Here is an 11,095-nt window from a genome sequence, read left to right as displayed (position 1 = left end):
TAATAATAATAATAATAATAATAATAATAATAATAATAATAATAATAATAACAACAAAAACAACAACAACAACAACAACAACAACAACAACAATAATAATAATAAGCGCCGTGGCACGTATGTACGTGTTGCTTTTCCCCAGAGGCCATTAGAATACACAGAGTCTGGCAATCTCCTAGACCTCTTTTCATTGGTCAGAACACACAATGGCGTAACCAATCACAGTGTACATAAACACACAACTACATTGCTAGACACTAACACAGTAATACATACTATGCACTAATCTCTCGTATACAGACACACGGCCATTTTGTGTTCTTGGCCAGACTCTGTATTCCAGGGACTCTAGTTCCCTTGCTGCGCGCGCCGCGTATGTACGCGAGGGGATCACGTGTTGGTTTTATCACAATGTTTATATATGAATGCATGTTGATAGAGAAACCGCGCATCGCTTTTCTAATTAAAACTACGAGCAAGCGAACCGTATAATAAGAGGCGTTTAAATCTCTTTATCGTCAGGAAATCATACGCCACACACTCGATACGAAAGGAGAGCGAATAGTTCCGCCGCAAACGCAATCCGAGGTGGTCGCGCTCTTCCTGTATCTAAAACTAAGGATTCTCGTTCGCATTTATTGGTTTGCTCCTTTGTCGATAGATACCTACGTTTTTATTACGCGTATCCCGCCCTGTCGAGAAGCCGATTGATGCCATAGTTGGTGACGCAACCGCCAACTTTCTCTTTAATATCGTGGAACATTACGCGATGTTGAACATTACCGGCTTCTCGTTTCAGTTGTTCGACATGAATAAATTCCAAACGAATTTATCGCGAGAGACGCGAAGGGCCTACCCAGACAGACGGCGATTGGAGATGCAGTGCCTGAGCGCTATCATATTCGTGAGAACGGAAGCCGACTTGCTTCAGTGCCCCGTGTGGGTGCTGATCGTCAACGTAGTAGGATTGGACATGCTCAAGTCGAAGCTGCCACCAGGTATGCTGTGAGGAAAGCATGTGACATACATTAAACGCCATATTTCATATACTGCCATTTTCATATACTGTTTATGAACAATATTCGACATTTGTCTAATTGAGGCCTAGATTAGAAGTCGCGTTAAAGTTATTTAACCCTAGGTATACTGCTCAGTCTTATTTTGTCTACGTATTATACACCGTAGGGTATCGATCCACATTTGTCATCGTAACTTCAGTAAAATGGATATATTTCAGTTTATTTTTTATTTTTTTTCCAATTGATCAAGAGAATCAATCAAGGGACAAGCTTATGTATAAAAGTCGATAGAATAGGGTTTTATAAAGTAAATTTCTGAAATAAAATTGTCATTTTTATCAACTATGATATAAATAACCCTTCGTGTGTAACGTCTGGTCATTCGTGCCCTGGCGAAAGTGACTGTCCCCTGTAGCTCGAAGGGAGAGGGGGGGCGGGACCAAACTATACTGAAAAAAATTGTATACTACTAAGCTACTAGCTCCCCAAGTGCCGACGGTCTAGTGCGTAAACAGCCGTTGTGAGAGCCAGACGAAATTTTAAAAGTGCACGAGTGACCCGACGTTACACGTTACGTTGATTAAAAATAGCAGGTGAGTAAAATGTTTATTTTAATTTGGATGTTTTTTTTATTAAAAATTCATGTTCTTTCATTGGGAATTGATAGATTAATCTTAGTTATCGATAAATAATATGTTTTGACTGTGCACAATAATTTAGCCTCGATATAATTTTTTCATATTTTTGTATTTTTTTATAATTTTGTAATAAATAATTGTGATTGATTACATTTTCATGACAAAACGTGATTAAAAATGAATAAAATGTGTATTTTACTGTAATTTGTACCTATTTACGTACTTTCAAAAAACGTGACTTTGATGCTCAAAACTTAAGCATCCCATTAATTTATACATACTTCTAATATTTTTTTCTTTAAAGTACTATTCTTAAACTTTAATTTCTTTTTTTTTTAATATATTAATTTTTGCCAAAATTACGATTTTTTGAAAAAAATGGTCCATTCTTCATGTTTTTATTTGTTTATATAAATATATTGTTTAAACAAATGAAAAAATCGGCAATATAGCGATTGATCCTTAAAGTAGGATAGTTAATAACACGGTCTTACATACAGGTCTGGAAACTTCAATGGTGGGGGTAGGTCGCTTAGTGAAGTTGTATTTAAGTCATCTAATAGCCACTAAAGTCGTTGCGATCGATGTTCCCGCGAAGGGAAGAGAGACGCGAATTCTCGGCGAGTTTCGCGCTAGGAATAGAAAGGAAAAGGAGGATTTTCATGTGGATTGACTCGAGTTTTCGGCGATAGCTTCTCCGCAGTGGATTCTGTCAGTGGAATTAACGTCTTTTTTCTTTTTTTTTTTTTTACATATGCGGTATCGCCGTGACGCGGTAGTTCTTTACCCGCCATCGGCCGTTTTCTTGAGAAGCATTTTAGGCACACGTCAGGTTTCATTATCCTTGAACTAGCATCCTTTCCTCTCCTTTTTTATATATTATTATAACCATAATTTTCATATATATCATCGTACTATTGTAATATATTACTATATTACTACATATTATTATATTATCATATAATTATTGATACATATTTATCATCTTATATATTCTTTCTTTTTCTTCTTCTTTCTCATATTCTATCGTTAGATGCGAGTGACTTTTTAGCAGAAAAGTCAGCCCGGAAAGTCTCAGTCCGCTCATTTAAGCTCGAAAATGAAAATGGTCGGAGGACGATATTGAGAAAAAGGAGAGAGGGGTCTGTGGATGGGTCCCTCGTTGGCGAGGGACGCCGGAGGCCGGGGGGGATATCTGTCATATGAAATTTGGCGGAGTGGTTTTGTGTCAACTTCGTAATCTCGACATTATGGGTTCGAATCTCCGTGCCCTTAATTTTTTTTTTTAATCCTTTCACAATAATAATGTGATAAATAATAATGCTTTAAATAATTAAAGACTACAAATTAATAAAATATGTATAAATATAAATATAAATAAAAATAAATATATAAAAATAAATATAAATATAAAATAAATACGAGTTTTTATTCTAAAAATTAAGAACAAATAAAAATATTTTTTATGTGTTTATTTTTATTCTTTTTTTTTATTTTTGTGGGTATTCCAGGTTGTCAATGTCTTTCGGCACTCGAAATAGAGAACGTTTCTGCTCGGTTTTGCTACCGGTTTTGCAATTCGGTACCGCACACCACTTTGTCATATTTCAAAAAGTTTTTTAATGTCAAACACAATCGTGGAAGCAGATATCTCCGCCAAATTTCATATGACAGATATCCCCCCCGGCCTCCGGCGTCCCTCGCCACGGCGCGAACATCGATCGCAACGACTCTAGTGGCTATTAGATGACTTAAATACAACTTCACTAAGCGACCTACCCCCACCACTGGAATTTAGCGGTAGTCTCCAGACCTGTATGTAAGACCGTGGTTAATAAGGTAACATGAATTTTTTCAGATTTTTTTAGAACACTTTAAAGTATTTTTTAGGCGTCGGACACGAGTGACCCGACGTTACCCGTTACAGGTGTCGAAAAAGACGTTACACACGAAGGGATAATAATTATTGCAAAAAGAAAAAAATTGTTTATGCTATGTTTTCCTGTAAAATGAGCTTTAAAGTTTAATAAAAATTTCAAATGTAGTCACGTGATCTGAAACGCCACGCTATCGGTGTGACGTCATAATGTGAGAGCCCGTTCAGACGTGCCCTTTATGGACAAATCAACAACCGATTCTTGAATAATTATCGGCATAAAAATGGCAAATAAACTTGAATCTGGCTTTGTAAAAGCCGATGCACGTAATCTGCTACGAGTTGATATGTTCATGATATTGGATTTATGGGAATCAGGCGATAGGTTATGTGTGTCTCCAAAGAGACGGACAGATCTGCACGATTAAAGGTGAAATTTCATGGGCAGTAAAAAGTAGCAGCAGATCGTACTGATTGGCTACAAAATAGAGAAGTTCTAGGAACTCGAGAACTTCTCTATTTTATAGCCAATCAGTACAATCTGCTGCTGCTTTTCACTGCCCATGAAATTTCACCTTAAGGGGATCCTAAAGTGAAGGCTGAACTTCCTCGACGTCGGTAATGTCAACATTTCTAATTCTGTTTTCTTGTCATATATCTATATCTGTCCTTGTCTAACGAGAGGCATCTGTCTTTGTTCGATTACTGCGCCATCTCTTGCCACACGCAATATTGCTTATCCTGTCAACCTGAATGTGCTTTTGCACATATAAAAGTTATATAAAGTAATCTTTTTTTCTAGGTTTTCAATCTTAGATCTAATTGCACGATATTGTTCTTAAATGTTGTCCCTAGGTCATGCCGGTCTAATTTTGTGGATATTTATCGTGGAATTTTTGTACAAAGCAAATATTGTCGTCACGTATACCAAAAATTAACAAAAATATTAATTTTTTTTCGTTTTCGATATAAATTTGACCACCATGACCTAGTTTTTGATGCGTACTTTAATTCTAGACAAGAATTTTGCATTTCTATAAAGTCAATTAAAAGATTAGTGCTAAGAAAAAAAGCCGGTATTACAGACGGCTTTAGGATCCCCTTAAGGGTCGGCAGGAGACCCAGGCAAACTCAGGTACACTCAGGTGCACTTTATGCACTAAGTGCACGTTAAACTGCACTTTATTCCGTATTTTATTTATTATAAATTTTTAAGAGCAAAAATGCAAAATCGGGCTCTGTAGGTGACTGCATTATTATATAGAGTATATAAAAAAAAAAATTCACGAATCTATGTAATTTATTTTATGATCCGTAATTCGTAATAACAAGATTTCTCATAAAATAAGTTACATAGATTCGTGAATTTTTTTTTAATATACTCTTTATATAATAATGCATGCAGTCAGCTACAGAGCCCTATTTTGCATTTTTGCTCTTAAAAATTTATAATAAATAAAATACGGACTCGCAGCGAGTCGCAGCTAAGCCAACCCGACAGAGGTCTTCACCGTATCTCCTGCCGACCCTTAAGGCTCCTGGGTAGTCACCGCGGCCATATTGGATTCTTACTATCGAGGCAAGGAAAACACCTAATTTTAAGTTGCGGTATTTTCCGAAATAAAAAAACATTTCAATAAAAAATCACGACAGATCGTTTCAGCACACTTCAAAAATTGACCGGATACTATCCTTTTCCCTCGACAATAAACAAACAGCCATAAAACGAAGCTTAAACATACGGAAAACAAGCCGTTTGACGACTATCGAAAGGAGTGGTGAATGTTCCTTCCGCATATATATTTCTTGCAAATCTTACCATACGGTCAATTTTACGAGTTTCACGAATACGTTAAACGTTAGAGCACAAGTACAGAGCGAATAGTAAAGAAATATACCGCAACTTAAAATAAGGTTGTCAACATGTCACAAGACAGAATTCTCCATTGGAGAGAGTGAGAGGAGAGAGTTCTTATTTCTGCCGCGACGGTACGGCGCCACCGTCAACGCAGAGTTCTCGGCTCAGGGACCAGGAGCCTTAAGGCCCAGTTTCACATGTGTCGGTTATTAACTTTTAACCCTTCGTAGTCACACTTCTGTAGAATCCCGTGTTAGTCATACTGGGTCATATTGACCCAGTCGATTTTGAATGGTTGTCATTTTAATGATATCGGTCCGATCGAGTTCAAATCATTCTGGAACATACCTTGAACATTCTAGAATATAAAACAACTGCGATTTTGTGAGAGATCAAATGGCAACATATGTTGAAAAAAAAATCGTGAACGAGATACATGCGTAAAAAAGTAGTTTTTTCACTTAAAAAATCATAACTTTTTTAATTTTGTTATTTTTTAAAATTAGCAGGTTATACTTCTAAGATACGACACTTTAAGAAAAAAAATAGTCCTCTAGTGCGCGTTTCAAAAAAGGTATTTATTCTTTATTCCGGCATATAAAAAGGCCCGATTTTGGAGTGAAAAAAATGTGGATTTATCAGAAAATAATGTGTTTTATTATTATTATGGATATTCTGAGTACACAAAAATATAAGTATTATTGTTTTTTCGTTATAAAATGACAAAAAAGTCATTTAGTCATTTTAGTCAGTGCAACCGTTTTAACCGTTTTATAATAATAACACCGTTATTATTATAAAAACAATGGAAAAAATATGTCGCAGGTGCCACAGTCACACTTACGGTTCAGACACTTGTTATAAGCACAATAAAAAAATCCGATTTTTTAAAACTAAAATTACGTGCTAGTCACACTACGGGTCAATGTGACCCTCATTCGTGCACGATGTTTTCGCAACCGCTGTCATATAAACACTGACGCTTTAGTCAAATGACTAACGGTCTCTACCTATAGAGGATGCTTCAAACTCTTGGTAGATGACGGTCCAAGCCTCATTTTAAGCCAGGCACTTACCGATATTTAGCTTCAAACTTGAGCGCGGGTCAAAATGACCCATGTGTGATTAGGAAGGATTAATCTTTAGATTAACTCACTCTTCGTCTCTTTCTAATGTCCCCCTTAGAAAGAGACGAAGAGTGAGTTAATCTAAGATAAAAAGTTAACCGACACTTGTGAAACTGGACCTATAAGGCTAGAGTGCGTCCAGGGGCTCGATTCTTGAATTCATTCGCAAGAGAAACGTGTACAAAAATTCTGCTCTTACAGAAACATTGCACGTTAATTGGTTAAAAGCTATGTGATAGCCGATCGATTTGTAAATTTTCTGTAAGAACAACATTTGCGCATACGTTTCTCTTGCGAATGAATTCAAGAATCGAGCCTCTGAGTATCGGGTTCGAGAGAAAGGGTATGCTGCGTGAGCTATGTCATTGAGTGCGTTCCGGCAAGACACCGCTACAGCTTTTTCAAGCTTTTTTGCTATATTTTGTAGCACTATGCTATAGTTAGCGTTACTGATTATTGGTGATTATTGGCTATCTGTGTAGCGCTACGGTAGCGGTAGCGGTGTCTTGCCGGAACGCACTCATTAACATTGGATGAAGACTGAAAACTTTTTTCATTTTTTGCAAACTATAATATCTTTTTGGTGCAACGGAGATGTTCGAGGTCTTTTCAAGATTATGTCATCTTCAATGAATGTTATTGTATTTTCTAAAACATTAAGGGCCAATTTCACCAACCACAGTTAGCTTAACCGACGGTTAAAGTTAGCAGGATTGACCAATAGAAATAAATCCACCCTGCTTTCTATTGGTCAATCCTGTTAACTTTAACCGTCGGTTAAGCTAACTGTGGTTGGTGAAATTGGCCCTAAGTGTCTCATTTTCTTTGCTTCCTGAAAATCCCGACCAGGAAAAACAACTAGGATCATTGCATTTATATCGAAACTGCTCAATTGGAACCGCAGTAGCTATGCTGATTACAATAACGAGGTTTGACCATATTCGGTTCTCACATCGTGATGTCACGAACCGCTTCGGTTCATTCTGGAGCGTTTAAATAGAGCTTCGCGGGTCCGATTATTTAACAAGCCATAACTCGTTAAATAATTGAGAAAAAAATTGGGGAAAAAATTTGTATCATAAAGTCATATATACATAAATTAAAATTCCATAAAAATTTGTTTTCAACCCTATAAAGAGTTCCGAGATATTATATGGGTAAAAAAAGAAACAAAAGTCTAGAAACGCGAAAAAATCATGTCTCTTTTGTTTATATATAGACCGATTTGAAAAATTCTTGCAAATTCTGTGAAAGGGCGTTAGTTAAAACTATATAAAAAATTTGGCGTCCCTATATTCCAATTTTTTCAACAAAATTACAAGAGATACAAATGACGAATTTTCTATTTTTTATTTTTCGGGCGTTTTTCGAGGTAGTATGAAATGTTTAATTTTTGCTCCTAAAACTTTAGTTGTAGTATGTTGTTTTACCGTAACTTTTACCGTATATTATTAGTTCGTTGACATGTGTAGTAACACGTAGTAGATACATAAAAACATTTAAAAACTATATAATAATATGAATGCGGGTAGAAAGATAAAACGAATTCTTACGAAAATCGATATGCAATGTAAGTTATTTATTCTTCACTTTTTTAATGAAAAATACAAAAATATTACATTTTAAATGTTTACATCTTCTCTGTGCAGCGACTGCATAACAAAGAGCGGTGCGCTTAATTCGCATCTCGGAACGCATCGTGGACACGCTAATTGAGTTTTTTAACCCATATCCCGGGGGCAAAATCAAACTCTTTTTGAAAGTTTGTCATTCTCTGTACGTTCCTGCTGTCGCGCGTTTTCGCACGCGTCTCCATGTTTCAACTGTAAAATAGGTTACTGATTTATTTGCGTATACCTTTTATTTTCCTGTCGATCTCCGGGTAGAAAAAAACCATAAAAACATTGAATAAATACTATTTTCAATGAATATACAATATTATAAACGTAAAACGAAGCAAATTAGAAAAAATACCTTGGAAAAAGTTGCACCGTATACACTGTAGGATCTCGGAGACCTTAAACTCATTTCGTATGTTCACTGCTCGGTGGTTTAGCGACGAATGGCGCGGGTCGACGCGTCTGCCTATTGAGAGGACCCCAAGCATCCTTTTCTTACGTCAACGTCCTGAACCCTTACCCTTCCAATTCTCGAAATGTCAACTTAAGAAAGTTGGGCCTGAATTTCGGAGACTCTCCTGTGTATACGTAGGGTTAAGAGACAAGATATATTTCTTTAATTTTTCAACAATTCTAATAAACATTATCCAATCGACATTCTTTTCGGTCTATCTTTGGATAGAATTAAATATGATATTTCTTTGTGTCTCGATATCTGTTCCCTGCCTTCGATTAATTTATATCATCTCTCATTATGTGTGTGTGTGTGTGTGTGTGTGTGTGTGCGTGTGTGTGTGTGCGCGTGCGTGCGTGCGTACGTGCGTGCGTGCGTGTGCGTGTGTGTATATATATATTTTTTTCTTTAGTTTTAGCATTACAGAGGCCGGTGGATATAAAAAATAGACCTAGAATACCAATTCCTGACGAGGATCCCTATAGCGTGGCCGGTGTGTCGTCGTCCGTAGGTCCTAGCGAAATAATGACGGACAGGGACTCACGGGAACAGATCTACATGCAGTCGACAAGTTACCAGCATCGACGTGCGGAAAGACCACCGAAATTGCCGCCTAGAGAAAATCTCTACGGCCACGGCATCCCCAAGGTAGACATTAAAAACGACACGTTAGATTTAAGGTTTGTTCGCGTCGCACGCCCCACCATGCTCCTACGTATACTCACTCCAACGCACTCCAAAAACTCATCTGCTCCAATCGCCACCCTTTATCCGTGATCCAAGTGTCTCTGGTGTATATTGGAGTATGCGACGCGAACAAACCTTTAGAGTTGTGCCGTTAAGTTGAATATAATACTATACTACTTGACGTCTATTATTTCAGCCTGATTACGACGATATAGATGACGACTATGGCAGGGCGATGAAACACCCCATGATGGAAGAGAAGCGAAGTAAACATGACGATAGGAAAAAATACGGTGAGTCGCGTTTGTCATCATGTCCCGTTTCTATGATATGTATAATATACATGATCAATATTAAAATTTCTGTAATTACGCGTATTAATATTAATTACATTAAATATGTTGAATCTAGAGCTCTTTCCAAAGAAAGACATCCATATTTACGTATTATGTTTATTTTATATTATTTTTATATTTTTATATTATGAGTTATATATTTATACCTCTCATAATTCGTGACTACGTGCTTTAGACGATCCATATTACTGCGGTTTACGGGCACGCGTGCCTAATTTCGTCAAAATGGCGAGAAACGGTCATGGCAAGGTGGGCCCACCCCCGCCTCGAGGACACCCCAGGACACAGCCGGCGCCGTCTTATGCGGGCGCCGCTTACGCTAGTAGTCAATCTTCTCAAATATATGGGCATCTGCCGCCCCATCGACCACCCATTATGTATCACGCCAGAAGCTTCGAAAGTGGACTTGGTAAGAAGCAATTTTGAGTATAATTATTATTTTTTATTTATCTTAAAAAACAATCGCTATTATGTATATTAGTTCAGCGCAGTAGTTTTACCACGTAAAACAACGTAAAATGACTTGTAAACTGTGACTTATTATTTTAGATCAATATTTTTTGTTACTTTTTGCTTCCGCATAGAGGAAGCTTTGTTTTCATAAACTTCGTATATGGACTTTTGATCGCATATAAAGCTAGTTCTAATCAACCAAATTTTAAAGAATTATATATGAAATAGGGGTAGAAAAGACCAAAGAAAAAATTGTTTTTTTAGTTTTTGATGCCAATGTGTTCAAAATGTTCTAAAACGTTGGAAAATCGTAATTTTAAAAAATTTCCGTATGTGTGTGTGTGTGTGTGTGTGCCAAATTTACCAAAATTTCTATAACTCAAGAATTGATTAACCAAATCTTAAAGAATCATATATGAAATAGAGGTAGAAAAAACTGAAGAACATAATAGAATTAATAAAAATTGTTAATAATAAAGGGGTTATCGATTTCTATCTAAAAAAATCTACATGATTACTCTAATTTCCGCAAATTTTGAGATATCGAGCTTATTTTTTTTTTTTATGAATAGAGAGTATCATTAAAGGTAGGTTGGTGTTGAAGTTGGCAATGATCGGTGAAGGGGTTACCGATTTTTGCCTAAAAAGTGTACAATAAGTTATACATGTAATCTTATATATAAAGTATCATTAAAGGAAGGTTGTTTTGAATTTGACGAAGATTGGTAAAAGGATTTCTGCCTAAAAAATATATAGGGTAGACCGAGGCGAATCGGATTACTAATTAGTAAGATAAAGCAGTTCGTTTGAAACAAAAATAAACACTAACAAAAACTGTCTTAAAACTTATATTGATCCGACTCGCCTCGGTCTACCCTAAGTCATTTGAAAGATAGAGTATCATTAAGAGGATCCTATAGCGAAGGCCGAACTTCCTCGATGTCGATAATGTCAACATTTCTAATCCTGTTTTCTCTAGAGACCCTCTAACAGAGTCTGGCCATAAGG

General features: G+C 36.5%; 1 protein-coding gene and 1 long non-coding RNA gene across 6 annotated transcripts in view; one reads left to right on the top strand and one right to left on the bottom strand.

Moving 5' to 3' along the window:
- The window catches only part of LOC112452219, a 28,200-nt gene extending 18,055 nt beyond the window's left edge, over positions 1–10,145 (top strand). For all 4 annotated transcript variants that reach the window (XM_025012335.1, XM_025012332.1, XM_025012334.1 and 1 more), the window contains exons 5-8: positions 800–998; positions 9,004–9,239; positions 9,475–9,571; positions 9,810–10,145. In XM_025012335.1, coding sequence (XP_024868103.1) covers positions 800–998; positions 9,004–9,239; positions 9,475–9,571; positions 9,810–10,060 — 783 coding nt within the window. In that variant the 3' untranslated portion in view covers positions 10,061–10,145. The remainder of the gene's footprint in view (positions 1–799; positions 999–9,003; positions 9,240–9,474; positions 9,572–9,809) is intronic.
- Positions 7,945–9,144, bottom strand: LOC112452221. 2 transcript variants are annotated; one of them, XR_003040469.1, is made up of 3 exons: positions 9,052–9,144; positions 8,493–8,715; positions 7,945–8,341 (listed from the first exon to the last, which is right to left on the bottom strand). It is a non-coding gene; the product is annotated as an uncharacterized LOC112452221 (long non-coding RNA). The 2 variants fall into 2 exon arrangements; XR_003040470.1 differs by having other exon boundaries at positions 9,043–9,135.
- Positions 10,146–11,095: the final 950 nt, after the last annotated feature.

The sequence above is a fragment of the Temnothorax curvispinosus genome, unplaced genomic scaffold (assembly GCF_003070985.1).
Source record: "Temnothorax curvispinosus isolate PA1 unplaced genomic scaffold, ASM307098v1 QBEX01003057.1, whole genome shotgun sequence".
NCBI classification, from domain to species: Eukaryota; Metazoa; Arthropoda; class Insecta; order Hymenoptera; family Formicidae; genus Temnothorax; species Temnothorax curvispinosus.
This window is presented reverse-complemented; position numbering and strand designations above follow the sequence as displayed.